At 45.8% G+C, this 17513-nt stretch overlaps 1 protein-coding gene across 3 annotated transcripts in view; it reads left to right on the top strand.

Moving 5' to 3' along the window:
• The window catches only part of KLHL3 (kelch like family member 3), a 48673-nt gene extending 33344 nt beyond the window's left edge, over positions 1–15329 (top strand). For all 3 annotated transcript variants that reach the window (XM_054516392.1, XM_036391362.2, XM_036391363.1), the window contains 7 exons: positions 1870–1987; positions 2692–2889; positions 3808–3909; positions 6581–6709; positions 9953–10093; positions 10304–10447; positions 10680–15329. In XM_054516392.1, coding sequence (XP_054372367.1) covers positions 1870–1987; positions 2692–2889; positions 3808–3909; positions 6581–6709; positions 9953–10093; positions 10304–10447; positions 10680–10708 — 861 coding nt within the window. In that variant the 3' untranslated portion in view covers positions 10709–15329. The remainder of the gene's footprint in view (positions 1–1869; positions 1988–2691; positions 2890–3807; positions 3910–6580; positions 6710–9952; positions 10094–10303; positions 10448–10679) is intronic.
• The last annotated feature ends 2184 nt before the right edge of the window (positions 15330–17513 follow it).

Below are 17513 nucleotides of genomic sequence, written 5' to 3'. Positions count from 1 at the left end.
AATAATGAGGTTGCTTTGTGGGATGGTCTATGAGATCTGTGCTGTTTCTGATATTTGGATACTGGACTGTGCTTTGAGGAGTCGTGGGTTTGCAGCACGTGGCAGTGTGTGTCAGTGTCCTTTCTGCCTGCTGTGGCTGAGATGAAGTTGGTAGAGCACAGCTTTGGGGCCATGAAGGGCTGACATGGCCCTTGTTCAGGACTAAAGTAGTTAAGGATAAAAGGAACAGCAAATCAGTGAGTTCAGGGGTTCTCAACATCTTTTATAGCATCACCTCTGAGTACAAACCCAAATCCTTCTGCAGGTCTCTCCTCCCTTCTTTTGAACTGTGAAGAAAGGGAAGGAGGTGATGATCTTTCAGCAATCCTGTTACTGAGAAACTTTCATCTGGCCTGTTGGTCCTGCTGATGAGGGATTATTGTCTGCTGTGAAATTCCTTAATTCTGTAATCGCGTGGAGCCCTGCGGCTTCCATGGGAGACTGTTACACAACTAGTAGTCAGGCTGTTCATTTAGACTTAATTTGGTTTCCAATATCATGTTCTCATCTTTGTAGATCAAACAGGCCACTATTTCCATGCTCTTCAAATTCTTTAAATTGCTGTCTAGCTCTTTACTTTTAAAGCAACCTTGCTTGGAGTTGAGTTTGTTATCTGAGTGACCCCAAATGACGATCTTATCCCCTCAGCCGCTCCCAGCTGCCTCGCAGAGGCTAAAGCCAGTTTCCCAACCACTCTTTATCAATATTTGAATCCTCATTATCTTGTTTCTAGCTCCTTGGTCTTGTAAAAATCAGATTGTCTTGGGTGATGTTTGATTTGCTGTGGTTAGGGGAGCCAATCCTCCCTCTTGATGGCTGTGGAGGGTTGAATGAAATGTGTGCTGAACCAAGTGCAGGTCCAGCTGCTTGCCAGTGCAGGAGTTTTGGGGGCTGGCTGCCAGTGCAGGTGTTGGTTTGCAGTGCCTAGCTGGGGCTCAGAGCCATGGGCACCCTCGAGTGCAGAGCTGCAGGCCCCTGGCATCTGTGTCCATGGGGAATTTGTCTTCTGGCAGCAGACAGGGCAGATTTGGGAAGGAACACACTGTATGCTGCCCAGATCTTCTGCTCTTCTCACTTTCCCACCAGTGTCCACCCCTTGCTGTTGCTGGTAGTGGAGCCTGGGGCTGGATGAACCCTTAGCCTGACCCAGCAGGGTGGTTCTTCCACTCCTGAGGCTGCCCTTGACCACCTTGACATAGCCCTTCCCTACCTGTGAGGAATTCAGGGTTTAATTCCTGCATTTCCTGCAGTACCTGTGGCAGCCAAAAGCCTTAATGAGGCTGACAAATATCCTTCAGCAGCCCAGACCCCCCAGGTCGTGACAGTTCTGGTGATTTCCCTGAGTGTCGCCTGCCCCGCAGGTGGCACCGCAGCTGTCACGTTTTATTTGCTGAGTGGCATTGATTATTTTTAGCACCACCATGGAGATAATGACTAAACAGTGGGCTGCCAGTGGAAATTATGTTGGAATCTTCTTCACTTAAAAATACTTTTGCAGTGAGTCTTGGGTATGCTGTGGTGCCAAAAGGTTTTGTATTTCAAGGGGAAATTGGGCAAGTTGCCCACCTTGGACACAGTGAGGAAGGGTAAATGGGGTGGCATTTAACATGCATTAAATTGGAGAGAAATTTAGCATGCATTCAATTGGAGAGAAATTTTTCCCTCTTGAAATATAATTGCTTGAAATAAATGTCCCTGCAGAGGCTTCTAGCTGACCTTCAGCACGTTTTGGCAGCTGCTCTTGATCGGGTTGTGGTGATGGTTTCTCTGCAGAGAGCAGCTGCCCAGGGTCATGCCTGAGGTTTTCTAGCTCTCCTCTTCCCTCTGCAGGTGATGATTGTGGTGGGTGGGCAAGCACCCAAAGCCATTCGCAGTGTGGAGTGCTATGACTTTGAGGAGGAGCGGTGGGATCAGGTTGCTGAGCTTCCCTCACGGAGATGCAGAGCAGGTAAAGGGAACTTTTGCTGCAACCTTCTTTGTTTCCCTTATGCAGCTCTTCAGCACTGGATGGATGTCCTTAGTCCTCCCTTTAGCTTCCTCTGTGCCCCTGGCCTCAAGCAGGTCTTTTTCTTGCCATGCCTCCTTCTTCCTTCCCTACAGACATCTTTCCCTTCTTGTTCAGGTGGATGTCCTGCTCTCTAGTGGGGCTGCTCCTGCCTGTCAGCCCTCCCACTGTCTCCCCTTCATCATCTCTCTCTCCTGGCTGTTCCTCCATCAGTGTTTCCTCTCCTCCTCCCCCGTTGCTGTCTTGGCAGCCCACAGGGGTCCAGTTTTTCTTGCTGGTTTCCTAGTGAAAATCAAAGGAGCTGAGTCAGTCCCTCTTGGTGTGGAGGAGTGGTGATGGAGAGCAGATCTTTAAGCTGAAAACATCTGACAGGGTTGTGAATGTGGCTCACCATTTGGTGTTCCCTCTGGCTCACAGAATTACTCACTCAGGTGTGAGCTCCATCTGTGCCTTATGCTGCCATGTTTTCATGTGCATTTCACCTCCCATATGACACACGTTGTATCACGCTCGGCGTTAACCGGCAGAAAACACCGATTGACATCAACCCGCGTTCCGCTCTCCCCAGCCGCCTTTCACACCCTGGCGGGCCAGCAGCAGCTGGGCAGCTCCAGGGAGCTTGCTGTGAACCCCTGTCCCCTTTTCAGGCGTGGTGTTCATGGCTGGCAGCGTCTACGCCGTGGGCGGCTTCAATGGCTCGCTGCGGGTGCGCACGGTGGACGTGTACGACGGCGCCAAGGACCAGTGGACGTCCATCGCCAGCATGCAGGAGCGGCGCAGCACGCTGGGGGCCGCCGTGCTCAACGACCTCCTCTACGCCGTGGGAGGCTTTGATGGCAGCACTGGTAGGTGCTGGGCGAGCACCAGGCACTGCCTGACCTGGCAAAAGGGCTTCTGGAGGCCCTGCAGAGATTGCAGAGCTTTGGAGCAGTTCTTGTGCCCTTCCCCTGGGGTTCTGTAGACAGGGAGCCAGAGATGGGGTTTGGTGTGTGTTGTAACTATCCATGTGCACGTTCTGACCTGTCAGTAATTGCAGAGAATCTCACCCTAATTATTTTCTTTCTCACCCTTGTTATTTTCTTTTCCTTATTGTTTTCTTTATTTCTCTGCAATAAATCAAAATTATTTTATTGCAGAGAATCTCACCCTTTATTATTTTCTTTCTTCTTATTATTTTTAGAACTGTGATACGGTTCTTTCAGCCTCATTCTCTGTATGATTATGCTTTTTCTGGGCTGAAAAGGGATTTTTTTCCTTGTTTCCATTAAATTTTTCATAGCAACATGAATAAAATACTAGTAAGGAATCTTACAGGGATTTGTCTTGGCATGGCTGTGTGTTTAGATTCACACCTCTGCCTCTGCTGTAAAGCTCTGCCACTTGGTTAAGCCCTGAACTAACTATTGCAGCAGGGTCTGGGGGAATTTTTAAACCTTTGCATGGATGTTCTGGAATGCTTGAAAGGATGTGGGGCTTTTGGGCTTGAAATTTGGACTCTGCTCACCTTGGTGGCCTCAGCACATGGGAGAGGCAGCAGTCCCAGGGCAGGGGTGATGGGGTAATAGTTTTCCCAGCCACTGAAGAAGTGGCATTGACATGCTGGTCCCAGCCTGAAAGGCAAGGGGTTAGGAAGTGGGATTGCAGGAGCATGGTGGGAATTACGGGCTTGGGAGGAGGTGGAAGGCAGATGAAAGTGCAACACCAATCTTTTTTTCTTCTCTTTTTTTTTAATTAGAAAACCTGTGTATCCCCTTTTTAACTAGGTCTGGCATCAGTTGAGGCCTATAGCTATAAAACCAATGAGTGGTTTTTTGTGGCTCCCATGAACACAAGAAGAAGCAGTGTTGGAGTTGGAGTTGTGGAGGGTAAGAAAATGAGCAGCCATTTCCATCAAGCAAATGTTACTTGTCAAACAGAAGCCTGAATGGTTAAGTGCAGTAGGAGGGAATGGCAAGAACTGTTCCCTATACCAGTTGGGAAAGATTGATTTTATATGATGTAATTGCTGCAACTTTTTCCATTCTCCTCTTTATCTTGGTGAAAAATCATGTGTAGCTTTCCAAGAGCCTCAGACGTGTATCAGACTAGCCCATGCCTCCTGTGAATGCAATCAGGTGTGTGCAGGTTTCTTTGAATCCTAATTCTGCTGGGCTGGTTCTGGCTGGTGAGAGCCAGCGCTGCTGTGCAGTGGCTGCTGCTGGCAGACACTGCGTGGATGGAATACCCATCATGGAAAATCTGCTCAGCCAGAGAAACAGGAACAGAGTTTGTCCCACAGCCCCAGGCTGGTGGTTTGGCAGGAATACAAAAACCTGTGTTTATTGACATCAGGCAGAGCTCTGCCGAGGCTCCTGAAGGAGCAGGGGCTGAGGGTAGCAAAGGCTGTGGCAGCTCAGAGCGAGCTGGGAGGCTGGGCAGGAGGGTGGCAGCTGCTGGCACCTCTGGGTCAGCACCAAACTTGGGGGAGCTGGAACTGAGCAGCTTGGTTTGGACTCAGGAGAATGAAAAGTTTAAGTAGGAACCATTTATTCCTTTACAAAATCTATTCTGGAGCAAGTGAAAGGCTTTATTTGAACTTGTCTTTAGTGTGGCATAGCACTTTCCTGTTAGTGCAGCGCAGAGCAGCTTTGGCACAAGCCTTGTTATAAACCATATAAACCATGATTTACAGTGCTTTGGTTGGACCTGTTTGAGTGGGAAGTACATGGAATATGTTAGTGTACATGAAATCTGTTTATGTGAGAAGAACAAGGGAGATACATTCAGAATAAATTGTAGTCATTAACTTACATTTGCATATTTAAGAAGCACCTTCTTCAAAATTGGCCCATGCTTGGGAAGTGCTGGGCTTCTATCAGTCATTGGAATTTATTCAAGTGGCTTTAATGCAGAAAAAGTATTAAATATGGACCTGAGAGATGCATTTCTATGGACAGATTTTCTACTGGAGACTCATGAAATCCTTTTCCTTTTCTTTTTTTTGAAAACACAAGTAAGTGTTGAATATGTTGGAGTCCATGATAAAAATAATAAGGGCGTATGATGGGCACAAGAGCTGATCACACTGGTGTAGGGAACAAGCTGCAGCCTGCAGTTAATCCACAGGGTTCATCTGAATGTGACAAAAATTGATCTGATGATCAATTATATACTGAAAATACCTAATAATCTATGTCAGCCAGGGAAATTGATCTGTCTTGCCTAGATTGACACTCTTGCCTGATTCACTGACAAATACCAGGCAGGACCAACTGCACAAGTAAGAATTTGAAATGTTCTTAGAGACAGGAAGATGCAGAAAGAGGCCATGAGTGGGCCTGAGGGAGAAAGAAAATGAGATAATATTGTTTTCATTTTTCTCTGAGGCTTCTCAGCTTCCCAGGAGAAGAAATCCTGGTGAAGGGATTTTTCAGAAAATATGACAGTGACAGGCTTAGGTGTGTCCCCTAAAGCCACCTGAGGAAGGGCCTGTCCTGGGCTGTGCCTGTGGGTGAGCCTGGCTGTGTAAGAGCCTGAATGAGAGATGTGGGACTCCAGGCAGCTCTTCCAAATGCAGTTTATTCCATCCAAGAGGTTACAGCCTACAGCTGTCAGCTCCAGCTGCAGGCAGGCCTGGAGCTGGTTTTGGTTACCTTGCATTATATACTTTTCTTTCCTGAGCATCTTAATACAGTAGAACCAATCTATACCTTAACTTTTATCTATAGCCTACCATAACTGCTATAATTACCATATTTATGTTACTGTTCTCCAATCACTAAAAGCTAGTATGTCACAGTGTAGGCCAGAAGTTGTTTTTCAGTTTTCTTGCAGTGGAAAATTCTGAGACCCTTTTTCTACTTGCAAAATTTGCTGACTTGTTTGCCTGTGCTATCTTTCTGCTTGGTGAAAACATCTTCTTGTTTATCCTTTGCTCTATATGGGTTTATCCTTTGCTTTAAGTCACAGAGGTGGGTTTACCCTTTGCTTGAAGTCATAAAGGTGGGTTTGTCCTTTGCTTTAAGTCATAGAGGTGGGTTTACCCTTTGCTTTAAGTCATAGAGGTGGGTTTACCCTTTGCTTTAAGTCATAGAGGTGGGTTTACCCTTTGCTTTAAGTCATAGAGATGGGTTTACCCTTTGCTCTAAGTCATAGAGATGGGTTTACTCTTTGCTTTAAGTCACAGAGGTGGGTTTACACTTTGCTTTAAGTCATAGAGGTGGGTTTACCCTTTGCTTTAAGTCATAAAGGTGGGTTTGTCCTTTGCTTTAAGTCATAGAGGTGGGTTTATCCTTTGCTCTAAGTCATAGAGGTGGGTTTATCCTTTGCTCTAAGACATAAAACCCCCTTCTAACTAACACACCCTTTGCCTCCTTGATTATCCAGTAAGACCGGCTCAGCAATTCTTTTCTTCTATATCAAAACCTGCTTCCATCTCTATTCCTCCTTGAGACTCTACCTTCAAAAACCTTTCTGCTAAGCATATCTGTGGGACTTTGTTGCCACACTGCCACCCTTCCCAGCACGGGGAGCTGTCACCCTTGCCGTGTGTTGCAGGGAAGCTGTACGCGGTGGGCGGCTACGACGGCGCGTCGCGGCAGTGCCTGAGCACGGTGGAGCAGTACAACCCCGCCACCAACGAGTGGACCTACGTGGCTGACATGAGCACGCGGCGCAGCGGGGCAGGTACTGCTCAGCACGGGCACCGCCGCGGGCTTTGCAGGCAGCCCCGGCACGGGAAGAGATGAGAATCTTCACTCTGTGTTTCAGGAGGCTGATTTATTGTTTTATGATGTATATATTATAGTAAAAGAAAATGATATAGTAAAGCAACGCTGAAAAAGTAGAAGAAAGGATTTCATCAGAAAGGAATGATGATAAAATCTTGTGGCTGACCAGAGAGTCTGAGAGCTGGACTGTGATTGGCCATTAATTAAAAGCAACCACATGAGACCAATCAAAGATGCACCTGTTGCATTCCACAGCAGCAGATAGTTATTGTTTGCATTTTGTTTCTGAGGCCTCTCAGGAGAAAAGATCCTAGCAAAATGATTTTTCATAAAATATGTCTGTGACACACCACCAGCTCTGCTCACACACAGGGAGCCAAAGTGGGATTTGCCATTGCTGAGCTTGCAAGTGCAGCCTCTTGTGTGTCTTGCTTCCCGTGAGGGATGAAAATGGAATGGCTTGGAATCTCTTAGCAGCTCTTGTGGCTTGTTGTATTGCCCTAAATAGTTATTTAGTTGTTTGCACTGGGTGTTTTGGTAATTTGCACTGTGCACATGATTGTATCCTGTGACCTTGTGGTCTTCCCCTTTTTCCCCCCTCATCTGCACGTTGTGTAGGATAATAAAATTAATCTCAGATTTTCCCTTAGCTAGTTTTTAGTTGATTTTTTGCAAGAGTTGGCAAGAGTTGGTGATCTGGAGGATTAAAGGACCTGTTGTAAAATGATTGGATTCTAGTCTTGATGGTTTCTAATTTGCTACATGATCTTGGGCCAGGTAGTAATTTGTCTTCTCTGTGATTGTTTCTCTCTGAAAGGGAGCAGAACCCTCATCCACTGCATTTAAAATCATCTTCAGGTGAATGGGAATTTGTCCTGTTGGTCTTAATGCTCAGTGTGTGCCGTGGGTCCTCCCTGATATTAAATTGTGTAGGAACCCACAGGCGAGCCTGGGGGCTGCTCTTTGGGGCTGAAATGACCCTGCAGGTTAAGCTGTGGTGGGAGTTCCCTTTTGAGCTGGGCAGGTGAGGCTGCTCTCTACACCCTGTCTCTCTCTCCTCACTCCAGTATCTTTCTGTAGCTCCAGGTGAGATAAATATGGACACACTGTTGGTTTGAGTTCTGTGGGAGAGGTTTGTGGTATCTGCTTGATGCTTAAGCCTAGTCCAGTGCAGCCTTCCAGGAGAGCAGAACGAGTATCTCCTATTGTTGGCAGTGTGTTGAAACAGCAAGAATTTTGTGGCTGTAGTGAAGTGGATATTATTGAGTTGTCTTTGTTGGAATCACTCTGAGTGCTGCTTTACAAGTGTTTCTCCATGTAGCAAGTCCTTTGTTAGGAATGCTCATACTCCCCTGCCAAACTTTGCAGTTTTCTGTTCCCACCTGTCAGCTGAGCTCCTCAGGCTCTGGTTGTCCCATCCAGCAGGGATGGAGGGGACTGCCCAGTGTCACTGGCCACCAGCAGTGCTGCAGCACAGTCTGCTGTGCAGCTCCAGCAATGACACCGTGCTCTGCACTGCTGTCCCCGTGCTGACATCTAGTGGGGCTGAGGACAGGTGGCCCCAAGTCCCTGGAGGCACTGGGGCTGTGGGCATGTGCAGGTGCTGCCCAGGTTTTGTAGAATCATACATTATTTTAGATTGGAAATGACCTTTATGATCATCAGGTCCCACGAGTAACCCAGCACTGCTAAACCATGTCCCCAGGTGCCACATCTGCACATTTGTTGAACACTCCCTGGGTTTGCTGGACCAGCTGTGTGGTTCACTTCCCCTGTCCCTGCATGCCCTGTCTCACTGCACAAGGAGGCAGTTTCATGTGAAAAAGCTTGAGCATTTCTGACTCTTTACTCTCTTGCTTGCTAAATTATTTCTTACAAGTATAAAATTTCCACTAACAGCTGAATATAATCAAATGCCAAGGTGCTGCACAGCCAGGCTGCTGGGCTCAGGTGCAGTTAAGTGATTTTCCATTTCTCAGTGACCTGGGAGACACCTGCTCCAGCTCAGGAGCCAGGACAAACATGTGTGGATGTGTTCTGCTCTTCCCAAGTCCTGCATGTTGGAGTACTTCAACCACACCAAGGATGTGGTCCAGTAAGGTGGATATTTATGGCAGTTAGAGATTAATTGTATGTTTGCCAGAGGTGAACCATGAATCCCAATGTCATATTAGGATTTCAGCACTTGGTACAGTGAAAGATGGCTGGCCAAAACCAAAGCCAGCAGTAGCAAGCTAGGATAATTTGGAGAGGGGAGAGGTCACAGTGGTGGATCTATGTACCTGTCCCCACATGGGGATGCTCCTGATGGAGCTGCAGAGCCTCAGTGGTGCCTGTTCTCTGGCTCAGCAGCTCTTCCTGCCCTCTCCTTTCCTGACCAGGAGAGATCCTTGCACAGGGACCAAGTCAAAAACCTGTTGCTATCAGCCTGGCAGGGCCCCTCTCCTCCCTGCTCATGGTTGAAATGATGTGATTCAGATCTGTTTCTGTTTTACTAACATCCCACCTTGTTAATTTTAATAGAGGCCTTTGAACCTATTAATGAAGATATGTTGCTGGAAGTTTTAACTCTCACGGATTGGTGAACGTTTTAATTAACTAATTTACTTAATATTAGGCAGAAGTAGCTTTAAGATCCCTGTCATTCCTTCAAAAATGGGGGCCTTCAAAAATGGCTGAGAAGGTGGCATTGGAGACACCTTGTCTGTGCCAAGTGTTGCCAGGTTTTGGGGTGGGAGTGGGAGGAGAGGAGTCAAATGGCAGCTTCAAGAGCTGTCAGTTGTTGAGGAGAGGAACATCATCCAAGGCATGAAGTCATGTGGCACAATGGCAGCAGGAAAAACAAAAGTCCTGAAAGGGGAATCAGGAGAAAAGCAGAGGGTCCCATGGCAGAAAATATCAGGCAGATGGAAACAAGGTGGGGTGGGAGGCAGAGAGCAAGTGAGTACAGAGAGATGGAATAAAGGCAGAGGAGTATCATGGGACTAGACTGCTGGTCTTGGATTGCCTGAAGCTTCCTAAGAGGGGACATCTGCCAGGCATTACTGTGCAAGGTGCTGTAGCGCCATGGGGTGGGCGGGGGCAGAGCTGATCTTGATGCACACGTGGCCCATGTTTTTGGAAATGCCATGCCCAGTAGCAGAAGCAGGGATGTGCAGCCCTGTCCCTGTGCTGTGGCTGACCTGGCTGTGCTTGGCAGGTGTTGGGGTGCTCAGCGGGCTGCTCTACGCCACTGGGGGCCACGACGGGCCCTTGGTGAGGAAGAGTGTGGAAGTCTACGACCCAGGGACAAACACCTGGAAGCAAGTAGCAGATATGAATATGTGCAGAAGAAATGCAGGTAACCATGATAAGCCTTTCTGTGGTGGTTGGCTCAGCTGTCTGTGTGTGGTTTTTAATGCAGTTGGTGTGCTCGTGGTGAATGTGATCAGTGTTGTAGAAAATAAAAATGGGAGTTGAGGGATCTGCTTGGGGGTGAATTGGAATGTGGCAGCAGCGTGCTGTGGGGGATGAGTTGGCTCATGTCTCACCATCTGTGCTCTGCTTCGAGGGGTGTGTGCTGTGAATGGTCTCCTCTACGTGGTGGGAGGTGATGATGGCTCCTGCAACTTGGCCTCGGTGGAGTACTACAACCCCAGCACAGACAAGTGGACGTTGTTGCCAACCAGCATGAGCACAGGGAGGAGTTATGCAGGTAAACAGGCATTGGGAGAGTGGCCAGCAGTGGCATCAACTATAAACTTGAGGGCTGTGCCCCCTGAGGCTTTAATTGTACTTTTTTTGTATATTTTACGTTGATTTCAGTAGAAGGAACTTTCACAGAAGTGGTAGACACCTCCCTCGTTGCTGCCTTTGGCTTTGCAGGATGATTGTAGCAACCCAGGAGCTGCTCCCACCATAACTGTGTCTGTCTGTTCTTACAACAGGTGTGGCTGTGATTCACAAACCCTTGTGACACACGATCAAGCCAATGTGAGGAGCAGAAGTGAAGTGGATCCAGCTAGGTGGTGTTGGGAAGATGACTGACCTCTGACTTGACCCATCTCATTGCTGTTAATGTCTTAGCATGACAAGTGATACGTTGCAAGCGTCATCCACTCTGCAGTGGATTGCATAGCCAAGTGAAAATCCCTCTGGGGACGTGTTCCATGCTAGACACGAGGTGTTGCTTGTTATCTGTGGTGCAATCAGCTGTTCTTCTCGATGGCATGTGTCCTGAGATAAACACTGTGCTTGGACTGCAGGCACGGGATTTTTTGTGTGAAACAAAACTGCTACGTTTGGGCATGTGAGTAAAAACGAACGTTTCTGGATTTCTTCCCTACTGATGCTCCGTGCACATTGTTGGTTGAACTACTTACTCACTGTGCCTGGAGGGTGGACTTTAATACTGGCAGGGGAAACTTCTGAGTTCCAGCAGAGAAAAACAGCAGAAATGGACTGGAACAGGGTGGTCTGGCTCGAGTGTGACGCTGTCTCAGCCGTATGTTTGTACATGCCACTGGACTGCTGTATGTATCCCTGAAATGCTTGTGGAAATAAACACCATGTGGTTTTTCTACTTGCCATGAATACTGTGTGCTGTGCGTGCCGGGACCTGCTGGGCAGTGCCTTCCCTGGGGCTGAGCTCTCTGCACCTGAGCCACACTGAACTTCCCAGCCCCACACAACACATGCTGCTCCCACGGGCTTTGTTGCTCCTGTGAAACAAATGTTGCTTGAATACAAAATGTTCCCAACCCACACTTTTCAGCTGTGCTGAAAGCTTCAGTTCTAGCTCTGTCCAGCATCTCAATGCCATTTCATAATAGAGCATTTAGATGTTAAAAAAAAACCTTATGGTGCCATTAATGTAGAGACATTCCATGCAGCGAGAGCCCTCTGTCACCCAAGCAGGGATTAATGAGCCAAGTAAAATATCTGCAGTGTTTTAATGCTTCCAGAGCAGGGAGATTAACTAATCACTGTCAATGTAATTGCTATTTTAGTCTTGCCCTTACTAAAAGCATTCCTTTATTAGTATCAAGAACTCATAAGATTATTCAAAACAGACAAATCTAGATCCAGATGTAAGGGACCTGTCTTGCTTATATACCATATCCCTAAAGTTTTCTGTTTAAGAAGATGTTTGACTTTAAAATACCTTTTTGTGTCTCCCTATGAGCTCTGACATGCTTCTGCATACAGAGATGAGCTCCCAGAAGCTCCTTAGCTAAAGGGAACTAGTGAAGAAAAATATTTTCTCTACTCTTTTTCTTGTTGTTTGGGTTTGGTTTTTTCTGTTTTCCCCTTGTAGATCAGCTGAGGCTTTTTGTTGTGGGCAGCTGTCCAGAGTTGTTATGCTGCTTCTGTCTCCATAGATCTGCTCTGTGTGACCTTTGACAGTAGAAAAGAAAAATACTTTAAAAATTTATTTCAGAGGGATCCAAGCTGCATCACCTTGTGCTGCTTTTGTAGAGGAGTGGGTTTCCTCTATAAATATGTGTTCTTTGGTGTTTGAGTTGACACAGTAAGATGGGTGCCTGTTCATGGTGGGGAAACAGCCCCTGCCTGTGTTGTGTCACTGCCCTGCAGAGGGGCTGCCCTTCCCTTCATAGGAATGTGAGGTAGCTCCCACTCCTCTTGGGATCTTCTTGCTTTCACAAACAAGGGCAAACTGTCTAAAGAAAAGGCATTACTGCTCTTTATGTCTACCCTTCCACTGTATGTGAGCTCAGAGATCTTGAAAATAGTAATTAAGAAAAAAAATAGTCCTTTCCATAATACCCTTTAAACCTTTTGCTTTGAGTTTTCCAATCTGCAGCGAAATGTGCCAAAATCATAGTGTGACATGCTGCTCTCCTCTGAGGTTTTGCTAACTGTAAAAGCCATTGGGGCTGGTAGGAATGTCTATCCCAGTAGGAATGTCTATCCCAGTAGGAATGTATCCCAGTAGGAATGTCTATCCCAGTAGGAATATTCTCCTGACTGCAGCTGCCTTCAGATCAGAGTCCTGAGATGCACCTTTATGGTGGCATAAGGAACGTGATGAGGCCTCAGCTGGGACAGACCCAAATTCACTGGCCCAAAAGGTGGTTCCCTTCTATGCAGCCTGGGAATAAAGGATAAAATGGGACAGACAAAGCATTTCAGTGCAAGGTAGCATCTCTTGTTAGGCAGAGGTGACTGGACAAGGCTGGACAAGCATTTGGGCACTTGTTAGGTCTGGTACAGACATAAAGCTAAATAAACTCCTGTATAAGCTACTGTGCAGCCCAACTGCAGCTCAACAGTTGGGAACAGTTCCCAGCCAACATTCCCAGACCTCTGGCTTCACTGGAGTAAAGGCCAATATTACCCAGAGACTGAGAATTTATGTGGGCTGGAGATAAAAATTGGTAGGTACTGCTAGAGAGGTGCAGGGCTGCAATTTGCTGTGTTTGTCAGGTGGCAAAAGTGGGTATGCCTGGAGGTGGGATAATTTTATCCCCTGCTCTCCATCTGTTCATAGACCTTTCTTAATTACTAGGTTTTGGTGGTTCTCTGCTCTTGTAAAATGGCATTTCTGCCCAGTGCTGGCCCAGAGCTGGCATGCTGGACAGGGCTAGGACTCACAGCCCTTGCCAGGGGTGGGTGATGCTGTTCCCAGCCCAGCCAGTGCTCCTCGTGGTGTTCCCTCCCTTCCTTCCCAAACGTTGCAGTGTTATGCAAGTCAAGTGACCTCGTTTTCCAGCTATGCAATACAAACAACATGTGATGAACCAGCTGTGCCCCCCCACCCCCAAAATGCTTTTGGAATTTGTCTTTGATGTGTGGTTTCGTGTTTGTATTGTTCATTTTGAGCACCTGAGCCAGATCCTTTACAGATTGCCTTTTTCTAGGACTGAAAACGTAGCATTAGTACTAACAAATTTTATTGTAAATATTTTTATAAGACAATTTAAAATAATTTTTGGACTGCTTTTTATGGTCTTCAATGACATTTCTGTATCTAATTTGTGCACTCCAGTGTGGTTTTTGCTGGCTGTGGTGTTGGTGTGACTCTGTATGTTCTCTGCACAAGAAATGCCATGTTGTAAGGAAGATCTGGGATAGCTGCTGTGCTGATTTTAATGTTAGAAGGACAGCACTGGGCTCCACATTATGAGATAAATTCAGACCCATTACCTCAGTCACCAGTAGGCCCTTAGATTATTGGTTATTTTACAATGATTCCAATACCCTGATTTAATTTCCTTGTGCCATGAGTTTGGTTCCTGGGTAGTTTGGGGGACAAGCTGTCACTTGGTGGTTTTGTTTCTTGTCTCCTGCATGAGCTGCTTGAAGACAGAGATACTCTGCCCACAGCAGTCTGGGCACAACCCCCAGAATGCCAAGATCAGACAAATTATTGCAGAAGTTTTAGTAAAGCTTTACAGACCAAACCTTAACCTCTTCCTCATGTTGGTCCTTGGTGAATATGAGCACTTTCCTCAGCTCCTTCTGTTGTATCTCGTTTTGGGGTCACCCTGTGCTTGACCCCCCGTGGGACTCTGGCCCAGGGTTTCCTAAAGGGGATTTTGCTCCTGCAGAAAAGCCCCGAGGATGAGCCCCAGCCCCAAGAGCATCGTGTGTGGTGCACACCCTGCTGGGCTTGCACTGCAGGGTGGATTTGCCCCAAGCAAGCTGTTGTTTAAACAAGTCTGAATGAGGTCCATCTTTTCCACTGGTGCCTAATAGATAAATTGGGGGTGTTTAAAATCAATTTTCAGTTCATTCAGTTTATCCAAACAGTGTCTTTTTATGGATGTGTACAACAAATAATTACCATAAATACACTTGGCAGTGTTTGCATGTCACCACCATGAAAGCTTAATACTCTTCTCTGGTTTATGTTGTTTGGAGACCAAAATCCTTAATATCCAGCAAGGTGTGGTGCCTGTTCCTGAAGCCAGTGATGGCTCAAAAGGTAAATGCTGTTCATCAAGCTACTGTGATGGTTCAACAGATGAATGCAGCTTGTTCTTAACCTTTGGGATTCATTACTATATTGTCAAAGCAGTTGCCCCCTTTGCCCACATCATGCCCAAAAATCACTTTCATGTGAGCATTGTTGCTGAAGGCTGCAGTGTTTGGGAGTGTGCTAGATATCATGGTCTGAATATGGGCTCATCCACTTTTTTTCATCCTCCTTTATCTTTGTTTATGGGTTTATAAATTATTTTCCTCTTCAGTGACAATAAATAAATAAATAAATATTGATAATTTTAATTTGTATATTTTATGTATAAAGACCTTCAAGGGTAATGAATGATTGTGAAGTAATTTACTTGGGTGAGAAAAAATTTTGGTTTTGTAAACCAGACTACTTTTGTTCAGTAGCTGACAGTATACTCTAACAAGTTTGTTGACTGTTTAAGCTCATTTTTTAAATTAAAGATTTTTTTTGCATGAGTGTGGAGGACAAAGGACTTTGCAAAGTAACTCTCTTGACAGCTGTCTTGTCCAGTGTGACGAACAACTCAAGAAACATTCCTCACTGACATATTTCTATTATGAAAGAAAATCACACTGTAGTTCCCCATCATTTAATTTGAATAAAAACTGGATTAATGAAACTTTTCTGGTTCTGTTTTGGCTTTGTTGGCTTCTGACAATGAGGAGCAATCTCATCACTCCACATGGCTTTGTTTGTCCCCTCTGTGATCACAGCAGGTGCCAGCCCTGGGTCACTCTGCCCCTTGCTGTGGGGTGCTGGCACTCACTCGTGCTGATGCTGAGATGCTGCCCTGATGCCAGCTCTGATGCTGAACCAGACTCTGCTCTGCTCCTTTTCCAAGGCAAGGTAAAAGCATTTCTCCTGGGGCTGGGGAAGCCCTTGGTTCAGGGCATGGTTGGCAGAAGACAGAAACTTTTAGGGAATGCAGTTGGGAAGAGAGAAAAGGCAAAAAATGAGAGTTTAGCACCTAAGGCTCAATATTTCTTAATAACACCATAAAGTAACACATTAGCCAAGTCACCCAACTCATTTTGCTTCATGCTCACAAAACATCTCACTGAGCTCTTTGGTTTTCCAGAAATGCTCCTTGTGCCTCCCTCATCTGTTAATACCAATGTACAACATCAAATTTACCTTGTGGGATCCTGAAATTTAATTACCTGATACACAGATAATGAATGACATATTGTGGGTTGCTCTATGCAGCTGGGGGACTTTGCAATTATTCCTGATTCATTTCAAAATGACTTCTCTGTTGTGCAGCTGGCTCCTTTTTACTCATGTTTAAACTGATGAATCTATGAACCTGCAGCTAAAGAAAAGCCTTGGCAATCCAGGGAGAAATCTCACTATCTTGATTTTGCTGCCTGATTTTTTTTTTTTTCTGCTATTATTGTTTCTTTTTTTCACCTTATATTATATATCACCAATCTTATATTTTCACCCTTGGGCATGTTTTCCATCCTACATTTCACCCTTGACAGGCAGAAACTGCATAGCAGTAGCTGCCACCTTGCCTCATTCACCTCAGAAGGGTCAGGGTTAGGGCTTTGCAGTGAGGAAAGGGAAAGCAGAGGGGAAAGGAAAGAAAACAGGGAGAAAATTCATCCAGTGGGGTTACAAGGTCAGAAAAGCAGCTCCACTCTTTGCTGTTGGGTGTCACACATGCTGGGATAACCCAGGGTGAGATGTGCCTCCTCTGCAGCAGAAATGTTTTGTGATTTGGTGCCTGAGTCATCTGGAACTGGAATCAAATGTAGGGGAGGAGACAATCCCAGCTATGGAAACTCCAATGCCTGATCAAAGATGAGCCTGTCAATTTGTGAATAAAAAAGGCCAAAGAGGAATTCCCTGTGTCCCTGAGCTGCAGCGATGTTCTGAGTTGGAGATGGGATGTGGCTGTGGAGGGTTCAGGTGGCAAAATTGCCTCTGCTCTGGCTGGAATCTTGTTCTTTGGCTGTGCTAAGGATGGATGGCAGAGAATAATGGCAGTTAAAAAATAACAAAATCTGTTGGATACTTTTGAAAAAGCCTGTAGGAGGCAAAGGACCACTACAGAAACATTGCTAAGAACCAGCCAGGGGTCCCAAAGCATCCCACAGTTGCTCAGTGACTGATGATATTGCCTCACAGAATGTTATACTGCACTGTAAACAGGCACAAAATCACTTAACTACTCAGTGACACGAAATATTCTAAGAAATTTGCCAAAGTGATTAATGTTAACGTTCTTGTTCAGCAAATTGAATGAGATTTAATTGGCACAGCTGCTGAAACTCAATGCATTTGATTTGGCCTTGATTTACAAAATATGTTATCATGAGCCTCCTCCTTCTTACACAGCAAACCTCCACAGCCTCTGCTAAGCACATTGCTCAGTGAATTACTGGTCTTAAATCTAGAGGGGTTTTATTCTCCACTCAGTAAGGCTTCTAAAAAGGCCCTTTGAAGTATGAATACCTGTCCCAAAGGATCTGTTCTTCTTACCCAACCACAATAGGTTTAAATGTTACTTTTCAATGTTTTTCTTATACTTTGTTACATTATACTCTTTCCACAACATTTTGTCACTTATTATTTTTAAAATGCCCCTTACCTTTGAGTTTGGATAGAGAAAATCCTGCAGGATACGTGGTGCACTATGGTCTAGTCTCAACCCATGGACAACCCAAGAAAGAGGGGTTTTAAAATCCTGCAAGAGCAGGGCTTTATGTCTCAAAAATCAGTCAAGTTACTTGTTACATAAGTTGTTTTTAATAGCTTCATCTTGAACATAAAACATGCTTTTGTTTACCAAAGCATA

The sequence above is a fragment of the Molothrus ater genome, chromosome 15 (genome assembly GCF_012460135.2).
Source record: "Molothrus ater isolate BHLD 08-10-18 breed brown headed cowbird chromosome 15, BPBGC_Mater_1.1, whole genome shotgun sequence".
Lineage (NCBI taxonomy): Eukaryota > Metazoa > Chordata > Aves > Passeriformes > Icteridae > Molothrus > Molothrus ater.
The sequence above is the reverse complement of the archived record's forward strand: the minus strand, read 5'-3'. Positions and strand labels throughout refer to the sequence as shown.